General features: G+C 36.7%; 3 protein-coding genes across 4 annotated transcripts in view; 2 read left to right on the forward strand and 1 right to left on the reverse strand.

Annotated features, from left to right (window-relative positions):
- The window catches only part of iqcb1 (IQ motif containing B1), a 364,203-nt gene that overhangs the window by 256,878 nt on the left and 84,106 nt on the right, over window positions 1-23,219 (forward strand). The window lies entirely within an intron of this gene.
- The window catches only part of tspeara (thrombospondin-type laminin G domain and EAR repeats a), a 197,696-nt gene that overhangs the window by 53,757 nt on the left and 120,720 nt on the right, over window positions 1-23,219 (reverse strand). The gene's annotated exons all lie outside the window — the stretch shown is intronic.
- tmeff2b (transmembrane protein with EGF-like and two follistatin-like domains 2b) overlaps window positions 1-23,219 on the forward strand; it is a 66,270-nt gene that overhangs the window by 8,529 nt on the left and 34,522 nt on the right. For both annotated transcript variants that reach the window (XM_082189880.1, XM_082189879.1), the window contains exons 2-3: window positions 8,992-9,101; window positions 16,658-16,787. In XM_082189880.1, coding sequence (XP_082046006.1) covers window positions 8,992-9,101; window positions 16,658-16,787 — 240 coding nt within the window. The remainder of the gene's footprint in view (window positions 1-8,991; window positions 9,102-16,657; window positions 16,788-23,219) is intronic.

Consider the following 23,219-nt stretch of genomic DNA (forward strand, 5'->3'; position numbering starts at 1 on the left):
CATGTGGCCTCATAAACTTTAATCCAAATAACTTCCCCTCCCTTATGCAACAACTTCTCTTCTCTTCTCTTCTCTTCTCTTCTCTTCCCTTCTCTTCTCTTCTCTTCTCTTCTCTTCTCTTCTCTTCTCTTCTCTTCTCTTCTCTTCTCTTCTCTTCTCTTCTCTTCTCTTCTCTTCTCTTCTCTTCTCTTCTCTTGATACGTGTTTACTGGCGTGAGGGCGGGACCACCTGTCACTCACATGAGATCAACCAATAGGAAACCACAATTATCCAACAATCCAATCAGTTCCCAATGGACAAAATCAGGTCCCACCTTACATTATTTCTTGTTCGAGAAGCCATTTCACTTGAATATACGTCACAAAAGAGAAGAAAAGCATTCACTTAATAGCGCAGAGAGATCGTAGCCTTCCACACAGCTATGAATGGGTCACAATGGCCGACTGATTACTGACTTTTCAGTTGCATTGCTTTCATAGAATGATGTCAGCATACTGTGCTTTAGCCTGTTAGTTTATACAGTAAAACACTCTTGGAAAAGTTGGGTCTTTAAAATTGCAATGAAGCGGACTGTAGCTTCTGTATTGTGATGTACATCCGAGTGAAACTAATCATTGAAAAATAAAAAAAGTGTAGGACTATCGGTCTATCCATCTATCGGTTATTTATTGGATAGAAGCAGATCTAAATGCGTGCTTTCAGTCCATTGTAAGAAAGGGACAAGGTTTTTGCGTGTGAAATGATAGAAGACATAGGGCATACGGCACCAGAGAGAAGTCTGTCATTTTACTGGAGGATAGAGTAATGACATTGTGATTAAAAAATACAAGGGTAAAAAAAAAAGAAGAAAGATATGCATGGATGAAACGTTTAAAATAGGTTGAATTTCCATTTCATGCTGACTTTAAGTTCATCCCTGTTATGGCACTGAATCAACCGCCATACACATTCAGATGAATGTATTTGACCATTGAATCGTGTCTTGTGCAATTTTGGTTAAAAATAGTTCAACCTTTAAAAAATGTGTCTTAAGATCTCTGCATTCTCCATTCTGTACACAAGAATCAATCTTATGTCGAAACCCTTAAGAAATATGACCATTCATGGTCAGGTGAACCCAAAACCTGCATAATTGTACATGGTTTGATTAGTCGTGCAGACAACTCAATAACTAGCTGATTTTGAAAATATGTGGTTTTGTACATCTTTACTTTTAGAAGATACCGCTGGTGTCATGAACAATTTAGTCCACCTAGACATTAATGGTCAAAATAGTTCAGACAACACCATAAAGCGATTTTGTTGGATTTCTAATCAGGCACTGAATAGAGTAAGAAATAAAAGTTCTTTCAGCCAATGGAATCGCTTAGAGGTCCTTTGGGACTAAATTAAACAAATGAAAAATTATATTAAAAATATATAAAATTGGATTTCTATTTTTTCAGCTGTAAACAAGATGCATGTGATTGCACATTTATTAAGAATTATTTTTAATGTTTCCTTTAGCCGACATCTCAGATATATTGCACATTACGCTGTAATAAAACATCTCTGTTCATGAACACAACAGCGGTCTGGTAGCAATAACTCACATTAGTGTGAGCTTAGGTAATACTGCAGATGCTCGGTAGCGTTTGCACCCTGCGGGTTAACGATACTCATTCCATTTGCATATTCATTTATTCATTTAGCAGATGTTTTAGTTCAAAGAAACCTTGCCCCGAGTTCATTAGCACAACATATGCAAGCACAGATTTCTTGTGATGTGTTGTTTGTCAGCAAATGTTCTGATAACTCTGGTGTCACTTTTTGTAAACTTTCAGTTCTGTTGTTGTCACTGTATTTTCTATGCCACTTCCTGTGTGAAGTTCACTGTTCACCCAAACAGTGTAGCTAGCTAAACTACCAACACTATCTCTTTCTTTAGAGAAAATGAGCTATGCTAAGCTTAGTTGCTGGTCTAAACTTTCTCTGTAGTTTGCAATATCATATAATCATATTACCAGTTAACAAATATAGCTGAGATAATATGGATGTGCAGTCTCAATTAATTTTGAGACGTAAAAGCAAACCAGGCTATGCAACCAGTGTTGCCTGATTCGCCAATGAAAGTTGGTTATTTTTAATGAGTCAATCAAAATGACTCGCAAATGAGTCACACACAAACTCTAAAACATCTCACTTACACACTGAAATAGTTGGAGTGGTTACCAAATTAACATCTGACTCACTCTCTGAACCACAAGCCATTACTTTCAGTCATATTCGATTCCAAATAAGAGACGCAACATACTGTAATGGACAAATATGTTCCTCTGCTTGCGTACATTGACCTACAAACAGTATGTTGACATCTAAAGCCACTCTTATTTCTGTTCAGTGCTATGCTGTGCCACAATGTAATGTCTTTGAATGATCTTTATTAATGTTTTTATCTGCTAATATGTGATTCATTTGATTAATTCATCAGCGTATGTAACTAATTTTAATTGACTGACAGCCCCATTTACATATATGTATATCAGTGCTTATATATACTGTATGTCAATGCTTTTGTGCTTTGTTTTTTTTCACTTGCAAAGAACACAAAGGTTTTCCGGGGGATGCAAAAGTTTTGCAAAGGAACACAATGTTTTTCTTTGGAACGCAAAGATTTTGCGAGCAACGCAAATTTTTATTAATTGGTTGTTTGTTTTTTTTAGCAGGGGAATGTATATATTGAGTATATATCCCTCAAAAGTACTACTAATAATTTATGTAATAATTTAATTCCTTATGTTTCACTATAGTTAAAGTGCAATTCAAAGCACAAAATCTTGACAGTTGATTTTGCATGCGAAGCACTGAATCCACTGAATATGATGAATATAAATGGAAGTGACCCCAGCACTGGAGTGCCACAACTCCTTCTCTGAAATTCTCTATTTTGTTTGCAGTGTCATATGGTGTGTGTCGTCTTTCCGTTCCACTCAGCCTGCTTGTCTCTGGTTCATTATCATTCCTCACAGACTTACTTATCCTGAGACTTTGGCTGCTTGTCTTGTTTCAGCACCGCTGTATCACTCTGTGTCACCCCCCTCCCCATCTCTCTCTCTCTCTCTCTCTCTCTCTCTCTCTCTCTCTCTCTCTCACACACACACACACACACACACACACACACACATACCCACTCGTTTGTCTCGGCTAAGTAGTCTGCAACATCGCTGAAGATGATGGGCTGCACAGCCAGACACAACTGATCCGGCAATATTTAAATTTTATGCATGTCTCATCTCAGCGAGAGAAATCATATCTCCCATCTGTGCTCTGAGCTCGCTCTCTCTCTTCCTGTATCTTATTTTCTTTCTCCACTCCTCATTAATTTGGGCTCAGATAAGTTTGTATACATGAGTGTCATATATTATCAATATAGCATTTTTTTTACAAGGTTTTTTTCCAGATCTCAAAATAATTCCAATAACCCTGCACAACCTGCCAGACAGACAGGCAGGTCTTTACTGTTTTTTAATTTAAATTTTTTAAATGTCTTAAGCACAGCATGATTTTCTCTTCAGAATAATCCAGTAAATATGAGAAGAGCTTAAAATATAAAAACAAAAAAATAATTATCTATGTTGTATATTACAACGTTATGCAAAGTCATACAGTGTTAGAAGGATCAAAACAAGCTTACTAAGCTTATATATTTTTAAAAATATATATTATGTATTATGACATTTATATATTCCAGAGTTCATACATTCAAAAGTTTAGGGTAGGTGAGATTTATTAAAGTCTCTTATTCTTACCAAGGCTGCATTTATTAGATCACAGATACAGTAAAACAGTAATACTGTGAATATATTTTAAAATGTAATTTATTCCTGTGATGGTAAAGCTGATTTTATTTTATCATTATTACTTCAGTCTTCAGTGTCACACACATGTTGCGTTAACCGAAAAATTTCCGTCATTGACGAAATGGTAATTAGCAGTGACGGAAATATCTGAAAGTCGTCCGTCATTTTGACAGATTACACTGAGGCTGATATATTGTAACTTCTAACTGTAATTCTCACTCCTGTCCACTTGGTGGCGAGTGCGCTCTTGCTGACTATCAAGTTAATGGTCAATGAATGGCTTTTCTGAGTTAAGTGAGATTGCTAACAAGCTTTTTTATTGACGTCTTTCTGCGGTTGAAACACGGATTGAGCGATTCCAGTAAGTTGGACTGAATCTTTCAACATATTTTCTGATGTTCATTCATGTTTATTTCGTTCTGCAACGTAAAGAGAAAGGGATGATGGCGTTCACTCGCGCTGTGGTGCTACAGTGATCTCTCGCGCCATATTAAAGGGGTCATATAATGCCATTTTTGTACAAGCTAATATGATTCTTTAGGGTCTAAATTAAAAGTTTGTAATATACTTTAATAAAAAATTCTCATTAGTATTGTAAGAAAACACGAATTTTTCCTGGTCAAAAACAGCTCTGTTTTCAGCACGCCGTTTAAGTGCATGTGTCTTTAAATGATAATGAGCTTTGCTCACCCCGCCCCTCTGTTCTGTGAGTACACCGTTTCTAACACAATAACCATAACGCGTTGTTCATTATAAACGTGGGATTATGAATTATATCGAGAACGTCATACATAGAAAACATGCCGTAATGTACCCTGAGTGTAAACAGCCACATTCATCGTGAAGCGTGCAAGCGATTTGCAAAGATTAATATAAATATGAACATAAAGGTTAATAAAACGTTACACTCACTTCTTTTTCTGGAGGTGCAGCAGGAACACGAATAGTTGGTACCGATCCTTTTTTCAGGAGCAGCTTCTTTAGAAAAAACAGCTTTACTGACCCTCGAGCAGTCTGGTGTGTGACATGATTCGCGCAAACATGAAAGCATTGACGTTGATCGTGGGGAATATTCCCTTCGAAAACAAACTCAGGCAGCGGTTCGTCAAAATGACTGCTGTGTTCCTTATTACACCCAAGAACAGAACACCACAATCGCTCAGACGCCATTCTGCTCATAGACAGTGCCAGTATCAAAAATGACGTGCAGAGTATGATGACAGACAGGCAGCTCGCTCACGAGCGAGGGCGGGTCTGTGTTGAAACGCTCCTGTCAATCAACAATCGCGGGAGGGGCATCCGACCGTGTGACGTCACTAGGTCGAACGGCTTGATTTGAGAGGGGGGGAACATATAAGGAGATTAAAAAAAAAAACACTGGATGTATTTTTATCATTTTATGATGGTTGTGTACAGGCACTGCCAACACACATTTCAGTACAATCAACTTGTAAAAGTGCATGTACCATTATATGACCCCTTTAAAGAGCGCCAACACGGCATTTGCTGTTTGAATTTTGTGATAAAATGGACAGAAATTGAAAGCTGAGACTTTTTGTCATATTAAAAGTAACAAAGCACAAATATATTTGCGATTTAATGGACAAAAAATTAATGGTGAAACCTGAAAAGTGACCACAGTCTCTTTTCAACTTTCTCTTCATAAATAAATAAATGCATAATATAGCATGCATACATATGCTTGTCCTGTAAGTTCTAGAATAAAAATGAAAATGTGAACAAAAACAAAGCCTAATAAATGTCTTAACATTAAAATACGAAAAATGTAAATACTGGTGGGTCATAATAGATTAGGATGGAATTTTACAGTAAAAAAATACAGTAGATCACAGCATGCTCACCCTAGTTGAATAAAAATCCAAAATATATTTTTTATGTTATTTTATTGAACTGAAAGCCATACACATACAATTTCATAAATCATCCATGCAAACACACACACATGCACGCGCACACATTACGGTGTCTTTCTCAATTTTTTTTGGTTACTTCAGACCTGCCAGAAATGTCAGTGAGCACAACTGAGGTATCATTTTCCGACAGTAGTTGTTGCAGCGTGGCTTTCATGTCGGACTCCACTCCATTTTGATTATGATTTTCGCGACTACAAAGTGCACGGGGAAGCCTACTTCTCTCATATTATTGGTGGTTGGCATATCAACTTGGTGCATTACCGCCAACAACTGTTATGGGTGGAGCACGTCAGTCAGCAAACAGGAGAGCATAAAGATAAAGGGCAACTAGAATTGAGTTCAAAAGTAAAATATATAGTTTATTTATATGAACGGTATATTTGTGTATAAAGTTGGGTATCATAGTGTTGTTATGATTCCCGGTCCTGCCCACTCCCGCTAAAAAAAATGTCCTGTCCCGTCCCAATACCGTGATTAATAGTGATTTTGTTTCCCATCCCGTGGGATTCCCGAAAAAATGTCAGCCTCTACTGTGTACCTAAACATATTGCAACTTCATTGTATTTAAGGGCTATAGAGTTCAAATATATCCTTTTCTGCAGTCTCAAAATTATTCTACCCCTTCATGGCTAGCATCTTTAGTACTTAGTAGAACACCCTTTTGCTGTTATGACCTGCTGCAAACAAGATGTATACACCAGCTTCTGGCAGCGTTTCTGAGGAATCTGAGCCCATTCCCCATGAACAATGGCCTCCAGTTCAGTAATATTCTTGGGTTTGCAACCTCCTTCTTCAAATTCCAGTGCCAGAGGATGCAAAGCAGCCCCAGAGCATCACCGAGCCCCACCATGCTTAACTGTAGGCAGAGTGTTCTTTTCAGCATATGCTTCATTCTTCTTCCTCCAAACATATCGCTGATCCATAGGGCCGAAAAGTTCCCGTTTTGTTTCATCGCTCCACAGAACAGAATCCCAAAACTTGTGGCTTATTTATATGATTTTGAGCAAATTGGAGCCGACTTTTCTTGTGCTTTTGGGTCAGTAGTGGTGTACGGATTGGAGTTCTGGTATGCGTTAAGTACGTTCCTTACTGTGCGGCTGAAACCTCAGTGCCTGTTGTCACCAAGTCTTGCTGCAGAACTTTTGCAGTCACTCGAGGATTTTTCTGAACCTGCCTTGTCAGAAATCTGGATATAGCCGTTGAAAGCTTCCTTTTTCTGCCCCGTCCAGGTAGTGTAACTACTGTTCCTTTAACTTTGAACTTGCAAACTGTGTTTCAAACTGTGTCTCTAGGAACATTTAGTGACTTCGCTATCTTTTTGTATCCTGTTCCTTGTTTGTGAAGGGTGATGATATCTTCTCTTAACTTTTTTGGACCATTCTTTTGACTTAGCCATATTTCTAACATGCAGTCAAACGTGACACTCAACAAACCTAGCCGGTTCAGATATTTCATGTATTCTAGCTCAAGCACACCTGGTGCAACTAATGAAGCCCTTGATTAGTTGCATCAACACCTGTTTTGCATATTTGTGCTGTTCTGAGGGATTCTATTCATTGAGACTGCAGAAGTCATTAAAAGTGGTATTTTCAGTTGAATTTGAGGAAACCACTTGAAACATTTGTTGTGTTGAGCTATTTCAATTACTTTTGTTTGATTTGTTCAATGCAAACAGCTGAAAGTCTGTAAATTTTCCAAAAAACCTGATTTGCAGTGGTGGTTGGATAATTTTGATTACAGCTGTACTGTTTACAGTAAAGTACACTGTTGGATGTGCATTTTCCCCCATTTTTTAAGTATATGATCAAAACACTTAAGTGCACTTTTTTGCACATCATTGCTCCATGTTGTAACGTTATACAGTGTGACGTTGATGCTCGGCACATCCTGTTCTTTAACTTGCAGATGGTGGAGCTTATGAAATATTCATCCTGAATTATACTGTTCATCTTTGTGTTTACAGGGAGGAGCCTTTGAGTTCAATTTTGACTCAAGGCATTGTACAGAATGTAATAGTCAGATATGGAGGTTGTGTGTGAGGCCTTGGAAGTGTATTTAGCAATAATGAAAACTTTTTCTCTTAGTGTGTATGCTGTCTGCTGTATTCCGATATGAATTTACCATTTATGTTGACAGACAAGGAGAAAACCTCAGTCCATTAAGAGACATCCTGCCCACATTTTGTACAGAGGTCTGTAAGCTTCATACCCTGGGCTGTAATGAACTCAAACCAGGGACACGGATACGCTCTATTTTATCAAAGCAGCTGTTGCAACAGAGTATCTGTTGTTTGCTACTGCATTCATGATATGCTTTAGCTTTAATATCCTCTATCCAGCTTGGAACCAAATGTCCTTTTGTCCCGAGGAAGTAATTGTGTGAGGTTGTTTCACACCAAGTGATGTGTATATTCAGTTTTAAGGAACTACAGTGCTTCATCTGACCTCTGGTGCTCTGAGGGGAAAGATTGTTGTCGATGTTGAACCGATATGAACTGATTATGAAACATTCAAGCCCATTTTTGAGACATCACACGCTTACTTGGTTGCTAAATGAGTTCCTGTGACCTGATCTAACTGGTATTGTCAAATTATGAACAAACCCAAAATGTGTGTGCACAATTACAGTAGTTATTGCAATTAGTGCTGTCAGTCAATTAAAAAATTATATCAATTAAATATGTGCAATGCTAAATAGTAAAATAAATGTTAATTGTTAATTTTACTATATGGATCTTTTATAATGTAAAATGTTTTCTGTTTTATATACACTAACGTTAAAAAGTTTTAGGTCGGTAAGACCGATTTTTTAAATGTTTTTGACAGTCTCTTAACAAGGCGGCATTTACTTGATCAATATTACGGTAAAATATGAATACTATAATATACTAATAAAATAAAATAAAATATACTGTAATTGATTCCTGTTATGACTGCTGATAATCATCTATATTCCTCTATTCATACTGATTTGATGCTCAAGTAACATTTCTGATTATTATCAATATTTAAAAAATTTCTGATGCTAAATATTTTTTTGTGGAAACATTGCCGATTTTTCCCCAGGATTCTATGATGAATAGAAAGTTCAAAAGAACAGCAGTTTTTTGAAATACAAACCTTTTGTAACATTATAAACTATTTTGTCATTTTAATACATTTTTGCTGGATACATTTTTTGTAATCTATAACCTATATTTGTGTATGTTTCATGACAGGGTTTGAAGAGCAGGACACTGATCTTTTTCTGTGTGACACAAACACATGCAAGTTTGACGGCGAGTGTCTGCGAATCGGGGACACGGTGACGTGCATCTGTGATTTTAAGGTAGGAATCAATGCTCCCGGAATACTAACATTTGCATGCTTTATTAGCACCACATGTTGAACGTGTGATCGTGTTAAAAGCACCACACGCAGAGTAAACAAGCTGTCACAAATTAAAATACACCTACACATGCCTTCTCACAGAAAACACACACATACATTCTCTCGCTTGGTCAGAGTGCTCTGCTTCACTCAGACATCGTGCATCTGCGTCTTGTTGCAGGCCAAGCTGCATCACTCAGGTAAATAGCATTATCTGTCTGCTCGCACAGTGCGCGGGGGGGAATTTTCTTTGATGCATCTGCTCGATCGCCCGGCCTCGCTCTGCACAAAGATGCCTTGTGCACTTAAGAAGGGTCACGCTGCATTCATTTCTGCCCTTAATACAATTGAGCGGCACTAACGCTAGTCTGGGGCCATGTGAGTGCCTCTAGCTGTGGTGGGGAGGGTTATCGGTTAAGTATCATGCGCAGCGAGAGACGGTACCCGCCGCTTTAAGGGTGTGTGTGGGGATGCCCTACTCATGCGGTTGGACACTGCTACCCAAAGCCCTGCCCTGCCTCTAGACTCCCAAACAGAAAGTGGAATGGGAGAAGTGTGTGTGAGAGAGAGATGAATGGATGTGATTCACACAAGTTCACTTACTGACATGCTATTGATCCAACTCTCATACTCAGAGAGAGAGCAAAAGACAGAAATGGAAGGCGGTCAATCTCTTTCTGGACCACTAGCTACACCGAATGGAAATGCAATCTGTTTGACTGAGTAACTCGCCTGTTTGTCCGAACAATGGAGGATGGGGAGTGTTTGAAACACAGTGTTGAACTGTTTTTAATTTGACATGGTGCCATATAAATGAAACACTCATGGCCACGAGATTCTTAAAAATGCATCCGACACATGTAGCTATGGACCAACAATTAATAAGTAATCACAGATGGAAAGCAATAACACATATTGTGTAAACATAAAATAATATAAAATACCGTTCACAAGTTTTGGGTCTTTTGAAAGAAGTCTCTTATGCTCACCAAGGCTGCATTTATTCGATAAAAAAATACAGTAGCATTGTAATATTGTGAAATATTTTTACAATTTAAAATAACTGTTTTATATTTTAATATATTTAAAAATGTAATTTATTTCTGTGCTGGCAAAGCTGAATTTTCAGCATCGTAACTCCAGTCTTCAGTGTCACATGATCCTTCAGAAATCATTCTACTATTCTGATTTAGTGCTGAAGAAACAGTTCTTATTATTATCAATGTTGAGAGTGAATAGAATTTCAAAAGAACAGTATTTTTTGAAACAGAAGCATTTTGTAACTTTAAACTGTAAATGTCTTTAATGCCACTTTTGATCAATTTAATGCATCTTTGATGCAGCTGAATAAAAGTATTAATTTCTTTTTAAAAAAGGGGAAAATAAATCTGACCCCAAACTTTTGAACGGTGGTGTATATTTGAATTTGAAATACCTATGTACATTTTTTAAATCTCCTGTGTGTAGTGGCTATCAGTGTATTTTCATCTGCATAAAAGTCAAGCAAAATGCTTTTTCTCTCTTTCATTTATCCTTACACTCTGGCCATCTGTCTTGTAGCATGTGAGTCAAATGACTATGTGCAAGTGCCAAAGCACTATATAATATCTAGTCTGGCATGGCTCTGAGTCTGTCATGTTCCAATTTAGAAAAGAAAAACACTGAAAAACATACACTGACACACTTTAAATTACCCATCTGTGCATGTAACTGTCATACAATAATGGATCTGAGAGAAGAACCAATGATTGCACAAAGCTCAAATCCTTAGGAATGGAAATGTAATGGTTCAAGAGAATATTTTATACAGTAGAAATGATGTCCAAATTCCTGTTGAATGCAATTTTGTTGAAAAAATAAAGGTTTTCCTTTTCTCAAATAGGATATTTTAAAATAAAAATGTACTATAAACGTAATCTCTTTTATTTCATTGAAATATATAGTTGTTGTACTATATCGTTCGTTTATTGAAACGAAAGGCTGGAATACACTCGGGTTTTAAAATCTGAACAGATTTTAAAACACTAGGCATCATACACTTGCCGATCACAACTACCAGACTTTCAAATGGTTCAGAACACAAAAAGACAGCTTCAGTTTCAGTAACGACACATCTTACACTACGATATGTTTAATGAAATTGCCTCAAAAATATCAAACATGTTTTGATATCCACCGACTGGATGGAATCATAGTCTGAAGATAAAAAAATTGGAGTCTGTGCCCATCATACACTACACAATTTTCTGTCAAATCTGTCCAAATCTGCAGACTGGCACAGACTTTCGCCAACTATTGTGGACTCTTCTAGACTGCAAATCAGGTCAGAAATCTGAGCAAAAGCCATGTAGTGAATTCCAGCCTATAGCTGCAAAAATGTCTCATTTCACACTTCCATTACTTAGATCAGGGTTCTTCATTCCTGGTACCGGAGAGCCACTTTTCTTGGATGTTTAGTTCCAGCTCTAATTACTGGTGAACACACATCAATGAACTAATTAAGGTCTTTGGGTTTTCATATAAATACAGCCAGGTGTGTTGGAGCAGGATTAGTACTAAACTACTGGAAAGTGGCTCTCCAGGACCAGAAATGAGGAATCCTGACAGAGATGAACACACGTGACCGGCCACATTTACTATACCCTGTTGGGTTAACAGAAATTTGGCCTGTCCAATCATGGAGATGCCAACAAAAACAAAAAAATGAGAAACAAAGGAGGCAGTGGAAGGATGGGGCAAATTTTGATGTATTATAATATTCTCCAAAGCACTGTTAGTCATTTCACATGCAAAAAGCCATTTACATTGAAGAATTAAAAAAGCAATAAATTATTAAAAATAAATAAATCAGAAATTTCAGGTGTCAGAGAGAATGTGGAAAATGGTCATGAAAAAGTGAAAATAAAATGATAAAGAATGTATTCAATTAATATGGGACAGAAGAAAGGCTGTTGAAGGATGGGGCACATTTATTATAATATTCAGCGAAGCACTGTTACTCATTTCACATGCAAAAAGGGCATTTACATTGAAGTCTTAAAATAAAGTCAACAATTTCAAGAGTCAGAGAGAATGTGGAAATTTGTCTTGAAAAGTGGATATAAATGAATATGGGAAAGCATAAAATAAAACCCCCACCGTAACATAGCTTTCCTGAACCGCACACACACACACACACACACATGCGCGTACGATCAACGTCCACAGACGGAGGCCATCACCTTGGAAGCGATATGAAGAACTGAGTGCTTTAGCTCAATAATGCTAGCGATAGCTTCCATTAGGAGCCACTATCACATGCAGTAACATAACCTCCACACTCACAGCAACATGCTAACCGACTTTTGCCCAGTCCCTTTCCTTCCTCTCTCTTTCTTTTCTTTTCCACCTACCAATTCATTACTGTATCTAAGAGCTCTGATTAATTCAAACGTCTTCCTCCAATGCATTTCCCAACACATGTCAGATAGTCTATAGTCAGATAATGTGTGTAATTTGGCAGGTGTATGTATGTGATAGTTTGTATGCAGCTATTTCTCTTGAGTCATGTGGATTCATCTCGAATGTATTAGAGACTTACAGTATAAAAGACTTGGTTTTTATACAGTATCGCTTTAATAGTACAGGACATGTTTCTTGCTCTTTTAATTATGGGATACAGTGACCCCTTTAGGTAATCAAGGTAATATCACTTTATTTAAAGTTCCCCAACAAATGCCTTAAATGAAACAAATGAAAGCTGGTAATTTGTTTGCTAATTATGTTTGAACCTTTTTTGACAGCACTGTGCTACACTAAAATTTGTTGATGCATCCTACAAATTGAGCCTTCTTTAAATGAATAGTTAACAAAAAAAGGTCCTGTAATTATTTACACCAGGGTTTCTCAAACTTGGCCCTGGAGGGCCACTGTCCTGCACAGTTTAGCTCCAACCCTGATCAAACACACCTAGCTGTGAGTTTCTAGTGAGCCTGAGGACATTGATTAGCTTGCTCAGGTGTGTTTGATCAGGGTTGGAGCTAAACTGTGCAGGACAGTGGCCGTCCAGGACCGAGTTTGAGAAACCCTGATTTACACCCTCAAGACATTCTGAACCTGTACATTGTAAACAATGATATGATCCACCATTGCATCCACCATGTTTTCTGACACCCCTAACTCGGAAATTCTGGGATCCCACACATAATTACGACATTGTGGTGCTGTTCGTCTCGTAAATATCTTTCTAACGTGACTTGAATGCGCCATATAACTTAGCACATTAGTCTACAATTGATGTGCTGGTGAGCAAGTGTGAATATATCATCTGTTTAATGTTGCTCATCCAGTCATATAATGTATTACTCTTGAGTCTTTTGTTTTTACGTGTTACATATTGTGAAGCTGTTTCGGCACTGATGCCAAGCTTATCGTTCATTTGTTATTAATAATCCTATCTTCTGATTTGCATCCATAAAATGGAATCTAATGAGTTAGATCTAATTAGGTAAAAAATCTAATGAGATGAAGTTCCTTTCATTTTAAAAGTTTTTAAGACACTACATTATTGAACAGACATTACTACATACAGTAGCATTTTTTTAAACTATAAAACTAAATTGTAATATAAACCATTAACACTAATTTTCTCTCCTTATAAGCACACACACACACACACACACACACACACACACACACACACACACACACACACACACACACACACACACAATACTTCAGTTGTACTTTTAGATATTTTTGATATTTCTTTTTCTATTCAAATAATGTTTTAAATCAAATTACTCTCAAAAACACAATTTTTGATATTTATAAAAAATATGAGCTAAAATCTTGGTAGCATAACTTGCTACTTTATCTCATTTAGCTTAGCTTAGCTAATTTTTATTGGTCAATGTTAATGGATTAGCTAACATGACCTAGCAATAAGCAAGCTGATAAAAAATACTATGCATTGTTTTTTTCATGTTAGTTCAGGGTGCCTTAACTAAAGTGAACAGATTCAGTTTATTGATAAAAAAAAAAATGTATTACGTAATAAATGTTGAAGTTAGCATTAGCTAAGATTAATAAATGCTATACAAATGTATATTGTTAATTCACATTAACTAATGTGCTTAACTAATGTTAACAAGTGAAACCTTAATGTTAAGTGTAACTCCTACTGTTACTTTTTTGGCTAGCTTGCCCATCACTTCTGTTCCTGTGGTAATAACAGCAGCTGTAGCTTTGGATCTGAAGCTGTTCATAGGCTATAACATTGAGACCAGGCTGGTAGAAGATGACTTGTGGCTCCGCTCTGAGTTCCAGGACACAGTGAGGGATACAGTTCTACAGAGCAGGAAAAACAATATGAGAGATAGATGAGAGCAGTTACAGTAAATGGAGGAACAGGAAGAAAGAATTTCTCTTAATGACATGTTTTAATATCCACGTCAAAAAGCGGCTGCTGGTTGAAGATGTATGAGGAAACAGCGGTTATATCATATTTCCTTCCTCTCTATTCATCCTTCACCTGCTATTATCCATTTTCTTATTTAAGCCTTACAATTCTTTACATCTTCCTACTCAGTCTTTCATTCATCTCTCTAATCTGTCAAACGCTCATCACAAACGCTCTGTTTTTTTGGCCTAGATAGTAGAGCTGCATGATTAATCGGTAAAAGATTGCAACCTTGATTCGTAATCTCGATCTCATTCCTAAATGACACAGATTCACCTATTAAACGTGTCTATTTAAACCTTTGACAAAATCACAGCGGAACATTCAAATTTGCATTGGCGCTGCTGGTGACCAAGAGAGAGAGTATTTTCAACCACACACAGTATCATTATTTCTGTGTTTCAAATATTCTTATTATCACAGAAGTATTGGGATAAAAGTTTATAGTTCGGATTTAAACACTGATGTGTACGGTAGTGAACAAAAACAGAGTAAATCACTTTTTGAACGGAACTTGTCATTATGATTGTACCGATTACATCATTACACCACCAGGGGGCGACAAGTGACTGTTAAAAATGTATTTGTCATTGAATGATTCATTCAAGAGGTTCGAAAAAAGAAAAAAAGAAAAGCTGATTCATCTAGTGATGAAACAAGTGAAATATTTATGAGCGAGTCATTGAATTATTCATTCAAACCGATTTAATAAAAATTCATTCAGATTAGTTAAACATTTTAAATAGACAGCAGCAATTAATATTTTGTTTTTGTTCAATTAGCATTAACTTTATTGTTTTATAGTAGTTGTTGATTATTGTACTGTATTATTAAAGCAACTCAAAAATTTCTCATGAGAAAACATATTTTATGAGGTGGTGGCCTAACTGGAGCAAACGGATTGTAAGTAAACGTATGAATAAGACAATAAGACAAATTCATTCAAATTAGCCACCAAAACGAATTTACAAATTGCCATAAGAGTGTGTTGAAAATGTATTAAAACTACATAAACTTAATGGGACTTTGAGACTTGGTTTTAATATAGTATGTTAAAGAGATTGTTCACCCAAAAATGAAACTTCAGTCATCATTTACTCACCCTCAGATTTTGATATTTTGAAGAACGTTGACGTGCAAACAATATGGACCATTGACATCCATTGTATGGGGGAAAAAAAACACTCAAAAATATCTTCTTTCACGCTCCACAGAATAAAGAAAGTCACATAAAGGTGAACTATCATGTCAGTACAAAAGTAAAAAAAATATACTATAGTATATTAGATGTTTGTTGATAGTCAAAGGTAAATGTGGTTCCATATACATTTATTTACCTGGTATAAACATGAAATTAAAACATGAATTAACATGCCTCTTCATTACAGAAGTCCTCCTAACTTCACTGCAATGAGCATATCAGTGGACATTTCCGACAGATTCAGTGTGTTCTGGTTCATTAAATCACCTTGTCCTGTTAATGGCTGAGTGCCTGTGATTTATAAATCACACTAGAGATTTCAAACTTTGAAAGAGTCACCCTCCCTCTCGTGTCTGTTTTGTCCTTCTCACTTGTGCTCTCTATTCCCCTCAGGCCATTAGTCAGCAGTTCTGTGTTGGTGTGAGTGTGTGTTTCCAGTGATTTTACAGTGTGTTTGCTGTGTGTCAGTTGTGTGTGCGTGTGTGTATTCAGATAGATGGATAACCTCTTGTTTAACGGCTGATGTAAATAACCTCTATTTGCTTTGGCTTGATATACGAGTGAAACCGGTTCACCTTCAGTGTTCTTGCTTCTGGGTGACCTGCTTCCTCCAGGCGCCACACCACAGCTGGCCACAACAACACCAGCGGACTTGTGTTCCTCCCCGTGTGTGTGTGTGCTGTAGAGTCACAGTCAGGTGTTATACCAGCCATTATTTCACTCTTCGCTATCTGCAGTCATGTACACCCGAACAGATGTCTTGTGTTTCAGAGCGCCAATGTAATTAAAGTTTGTCCTCATCTGATCTCGACCATTAAACATTTACAACAGAAACATGCATCTGTGACACCTGTGTCTCTTTCTCTCTTTACAGTGCAGCAGTGACTACGCTCCAGTGTGCGGATCTAACGCCGAGAGCTATGAGAACCACTGTCTCCTGCGCAAAGATGCCTGCAAATTGCAGAGAGAGGTGCTGTTGGTGTCAGAGGGCTCCTGCCCTGTCGGTACGTCCCTGTGTTTTAGAGGTGACTGTGTGTGTGCTGATGATTGCAATCTTTAACACTTTTTACAATAAGGTTCTATTTGGTATCAGGAACTAACAATGAACAATGCTTCAATTCTAAATACTCTCGTATTAATACATTTTCCAACATTTTAAGTTGTATAAATTTACATTTGCTAATGTATTATGGAAAAAAACTGTATTTTGTGAATTAACTTTAACCTAGATTAATAAATGCGATTAAAATATTGTTCAACAATCTACTAATGTTAACTAATTGTACCTTATTGTAGTGTTACCAAATTATTAAGAAATAAACCAAATCTTTTTGTTTTGTTGTCCAGTGAAACTATCTAAACATCTTTAAAACATGATACATTTATTTGAGAAGCAAAAATCATTAATACTTTACAATATGGTTCTATTTTGTTAATGCATTAGGTATCTTGAGCCAACAATGAATAATACTTTTACAGCATTTAACCAATTAAATAATAGTTCATGTTAAGTTCTATGTAAATTCTCACTAATGCATTTTTTAACATTTCAAGTTGTATACATTTATATTTGCTAATTTACTAAGAATGTTTTTTTTTTTTTATGAATTAACTTTAACCTAGATTAATAAATGCTGTTTAAATATTGTTCTTCAATGATTTTCTATTGTTAACAAATTGTACTTTATTGTAGTGTTACTAAATCTTTAGAAAATTAAATAATTTTAAAAGATTATAATTTTTTTATAAATATAAATAAATATATAAATTATATATTAAAAATAAATATATTTTTTTGTATTGATGTCCATTGAAACTGATCTAAAAGTCTTTAAAACGGGATACATTTATTTGAGAAGCAAATCAGCCATAAAGACATGTTTTCAGAAAATATCTGTATACGTTTATTTTTCTTACAATTTATTCTTTATGTTTCTTTCTTGACACACAATGTACCCAAAACACAAGTTTAAGCAGTAAAAATGTTTTCCTAAAACATGAAAAAAAGTTTAAGATTAGAAAAATGTTTTAAGAGTGTATATATATATATATTGGATAAACTGGTCTGGAATACAAGACAAAATTATGTTTGGGTTCAATATTGAAATATTGACCTTTAAACAGAGATTTGACATCAATTAAATTCGATTCCACATCATAGAAATGGATTATGGCCAGATTTTTCAGGCAAGTGAATTCTGAATGCAACCCAACCAACTAACCAACTAACAAATAAATACATACATACAGTCCATACATAAATTAATGTTTGTATATCTTTAATTATAAAGTTGCACAAGGGAATTAAACCTCGGTCATTTTGCACATTTAAAGAACTGGTGTTTTGCTAACAAAAAAACAAGGATAGTGTTATACAGTAGGCTCAGAATCTCTCTATTATCATGCATAGGCATTCGAGCTTTGCAAATAAGTTTTAAAAGTTTAAATTTAACTGCAAACTCTCATTAGCAGGGAGAAGTGATATGTTCACATGCCCTCGACGCTCAGAGGCACAACATTCCACAGTGAAACATCCAGCGGGGTTCAATCTGAGTTCTGACTCGTGGCAGTACTCGGGTTCCTTAGAGCCACACCACGGATGAAATAACAGTGATTATAAGCTAAAGTAATGATCATTCACTGACGGCTAATGGCTAGTGAGAGTGACGAATGCACCTGGTGTTGGGTGAATACTGAACGACACGGTTGGTTCAGAATATTAACGCTGATAATGACACTTGTGAGATTGGGATATACACTCACCGGCCAATTTATTAGGTACACCAGTTCGACTGCTCGTTAATGCAAATTTAAATCAGCCAATCCGATGGCAGCAACTCAATGCAATTTGGCATGCAGACAATGTCAAGACAATCTGCTGAAGTTCAAACTGAGCATCAGAATGGGGAACTTTGATCGTGTCATGGTTGATGGTGCCAGACGGTCTGAGTATTTCAGAAACTGCTGATCTGAAATGGTCTGAAAAAGAGAAATGATCCAGAGAGTGGCAGTTCTGTGGGATAAAATGCCTTGCTGATGCCAGAGGTCAGAGGAGAATTGCTAAACTGGTTTGAGGTGATATAAAGGCCACAGTAACTCGAATAAACACTTGTTACAACCAAGGTTTGCAGAAGAGCATTTCTGAACACCCAAAACGTCCAACCTCGAAGCAGTTGGGCTACAGCAGCAGAAGACACACCGGTGACACTCCTGTCAGATAAGAACATGAAACTGAGGCTACAATTCCCATGGGCTCACTAAAATTGGACAATTGAAGATTGGAAAAATGTTGCCTGATCTGATGAGAATTTGGCGTAAACAACATGAAAGCATGGATCCATCCAGCCTTGTATCAACCATTCAGGCTGGTGGTGGTGGTGTAAAGGTGTGTTTAAATATTTTCTTGGCACACTTTGGGCCCCTTCGTACCAATTGAGCATTGTTTAAATGCCACAGCCTACCTGAGTATTGTTGCTTATAATGTCCATCCCTTCATGACCACAGTGTGCCCATCTTCTGATGGCTACTTCCAGCCAGATAACACCATTTTAGTCACAAAGCTCAAATCATCTCAAACTGGTTTCTTGAACATACTGAGTTCAATGTACTCAAATGGCCTCCGCAGTCACCAGATCTCAATCCAATAGAGCACCTTTGGGATGTGCTGGAACTGGAGATTCGCATCAGCCGACAAATCTGCAGCAACTGCGAGGTGCTATCATGTCAATATGGACCAAAATCTACTATGAAGCATCTGCTATGAAGAATTTAGGCAGTTCTGAAGGCAAAAGGGGGTCCAACCCGGTACTAGCAAGGTGCACCCAATAAAGTGCTTGGTGAGTGTATAATAATCTTTAAGAAAAAGAAAACAGGGACAAGTTGTTAATGTATAGTATGAGTATAGAGTTATAAATTTAATGTGAATTGTATAGATAAATTGGTCTTCAAAGACTTTAATGACATGATGTTTGAGTTTTATTAAAATCTCTGGGTTTTTATTGCAGACATTCTGGCAAATCTGAGCACAGTTTGTGACATTGGTGAGATCGCTTCTGAAATTTGGATTTCACTGCTGTCAAACAGTGTGAAAGCTCAACACACACCTGTTGCGGCAGCTCCCCTCGCACGCTGCTAATGTGTGTGGTGTGAAACAGGCTGTAAGAATTTAAATAAAAGCTCAATTTATTACTGAAAAAAAATGAAAGACATTTTGTGCAGGTTACAGTTTGTTTTTCTGAGGGAGACAGCTGAGATACAGGTTTGACTGACATTCTGACAGTGTGACACTTCAGGTGATATTGTGATGGCAGGCAATTCGAAGAACATCTCACCTGGTACAATATTACAGTGGAAGAGAGAAAGAGAAGCAGAGCACCGGTGGTGAAGATACTGATACTCCAATGTTCACTGAAATTGAATCTTTAAATAACATTTAATTCCAGAAACGATTCTTGTTTGTTTTCACGTTGTTTTTCTCTCTCATTTCAGTCTCTTTCTTTCGCCTTTTCTTAATTTTCTGATCAATTATCTGAGAGACACAGCTTTCTGAAGGCAATTCAGAAAAACACAGGGGAATCACAATCGGGCTTATGTATTGCTATAATGGCAAATGATTTCATTCCACCTCTTTACATTTTTCTCACACAGATACACATACACTACTCAGAGGTAAATTCATGTGAGGACACACACACACACACTATTTTGGTCCAGTCCTCTTTTTGTCCTCTGTCTCTAGATTATAATAATAATAATTAATAATAATTTGTTACATTTATATAGCCCTTTTCTCAGCACTCAAAGCGATTTACATAGAGGGGGGGAATCTCCTCAACCACCACCAATGTGCAGCATCCACCTGGATGATGCGACGGCAGCCATATTGCGCCAGAATGCCCATCACACTCCGGCTTATTGGTGGAGAGGAGCAATCTCAGAGGAGTGATGAAGCCAATTAGTATATTGGGATGATTAGGAGGCCATGATTAGCCCAATTTTAGTCTTATTTTATTAAATGAGGAAGGCGGCTAATTTAATCGAGAACACAAATAAATATTTGGGAACTGTACATTCCTTGTGACTGACTGTATTCGTCGTCTGACTGTATGCACCGAACCGTGCCGGTTTGGGGCGAATACATTTACCGTATACTATACCGTTACACCCCTAATAAATATATAATAATAAATATCTAAATATAAAGTGGCTTAAATTCAGGTGTAGGCCTAGTTGTAGGATATAAAAATATTTTTAGTTATTGATCAGCTTACACTATTGTTTCAGTCAGTAAGATTTTTTAAAAGAAATTAGAATGATTTCTGAAGGATCATGTGACATTGAAGACTGGAGTAATGATGCTGAAAATTCTGCTTTGCATCACATAAATAAATTGAATTTTTAATTAAATTTAAATAGAAAACAGTTATTTTAAATTGTAATAATATTTCACAATATTACTGTTTTACTTATTTTACTCAATTAAATGCAGCTTGGCAAGCCTAAGATACTTATTTTAAAAACATAAAACAAATATTAGTAGTAGGATATTAGTAGTATAGTCCCACAAATTATAGAAAATAATATTTGTTTGATCATTTTTTTTCTTTCAATAACTTGGGTAATAGGTTTGTCACTGCATTGTTTTGTCTCAAGATGCACACCAGTAATATTTTTTTTTCTAAGGCACATTTATAAAAGCCACTTAAATGCCCTAATTGAACTAGGGCATAATCCTGGCTTAATCCAAGCCCTGTCTGTTAAACCGGGCATAGATATCTTTAAAACAAACTGCTTTTCAGGCTAAGTTAATTTTATGTTTGATACAACATAACATAAAACAGTGGAATGTAGAGTCCCAGCCATGGTAGAAAAACAGCCATCTGTGTGTCTGAGTGTGATGCAGAGATGTGGGGCTGTTCAGAGGCAAAGACAGTAATCAGTGTCAAGTAAAGTGGGCTACATTTCCTCACAGACCACAAATCATTGTGTGTGCTGTGCTATATGGGTGCACACAAATATGTGTGTGTGTTTGGAGACAGAATAAACACAGGTCACACTGTTCTCAAATTGATCACCCATTACTTGTAAAGAAGAGAAAGATAGCGGGAGGTGGTTATAAATCAGACCCTGTGCGTGTGTGTGTGTGTGTGTGTGTGCTGAGGAAGGGGCAAAGCTGGAGGAAGATGGAATCGGAAAAGTCATCATTAGTATAATCCATCAGAACATCTAGACGCTCCCCACAGAGCAGTTTGAGAGAGAGACGGTTAGAGAGGGAGACAGTATGATGTAATACCAAAAGGACAGACCCAGACAACAATTTGGCTAATTATGGAAGATCATGAGTGCAACGGGGATTGGTCTGATCAGCAAAGGGAACGAGGAATGATCTGGAGAATTAAAACGCAGATTGAAGATGAAGAAATGAGATGCTGAATACATAGAGCCTCTGTCTCTCTCTCTTTCTATTTCAGACAGCCGAAGTGTCACAGGTTCAGTGTAATGTGGTCCTGTAATTGAGTCCCTCATTAAAACCACAGCCTCATGAATATGAATGAGCTCAGCCTCATCTGCATACTTCTGACAATTTGTGTTACCTGTGACCCAGCAGGGGACACAGAAGTTTGGGAAAGAGAAAGAGAAGTGAGAAACTGAAAGGGTTAGGAAGAGGACATTGCAAAATATCATTTTCTTAATCTGTTCTTTTATTTTGTCTTGGTTTTTAAAAATGATTTTTTATAAATGTGTGTTGAATTTACATGATTTAATCATGTATTTTGGTTCCACATGAATTAATAATGTTTTCATTTAACTTCAGCACTATGAAATATTATAGTTATTTTTAAGTGACCAGATTAGTGATTCACTCTAAGTGATTTTATACTCCCCGAAATGATTAATTTATTCAGGTTCATATATTTTATATCACATCACTGAATTATAAAATTGTGCTTGCTTTTTTCTTTACCACATTGTTAACCGAGTGTAATTGAATCGGTTCTAAATCCCAACATAACTGAACATTAAAGTCTTTTGACTTTTGTGATTCAAAATCACATAAAATAGTACTTAATTTCAACATTTTTCATCTCCCCATTCAGTTCCTTTCAAAACATGCTGGGAACTATAGTTTCACTAATGTCAACAACAAAAATGCTGTTGAACATAATTGATTGCTTCTGTCTGGCGCTGGTTGAATGAATTGCGTGACGAAGGAGACAGAGGAAAAAAACACAGTCTTTATTATATCCACAATGAACATTCAGGAGATTGCATGATAAATAAAACACAACCATGTTTACATAGACAATACCGGACAAAGGAACAGAATGAAACTCAGGGTTTAAATACATGGGGAAACATAACCAAGGTGAACAGAAACAGGTCTGTGGAATCTTATTTACAGCCAGGGAAACTAGCTAGGAACTCAGGCAGGCAAA

Source organism: Leuciscus leuciscus (assembly GCF_965113295.1).
Source record: "Leuciscus leuciscus genome assembly, chromosome: 14".
Lineage (NCBI taxonomy): Eukaryota > Metazoa > Chordata > Actinopteri > Cypriniformes > Leuciscidae > Leuciscus > Leuciscus leuciscus.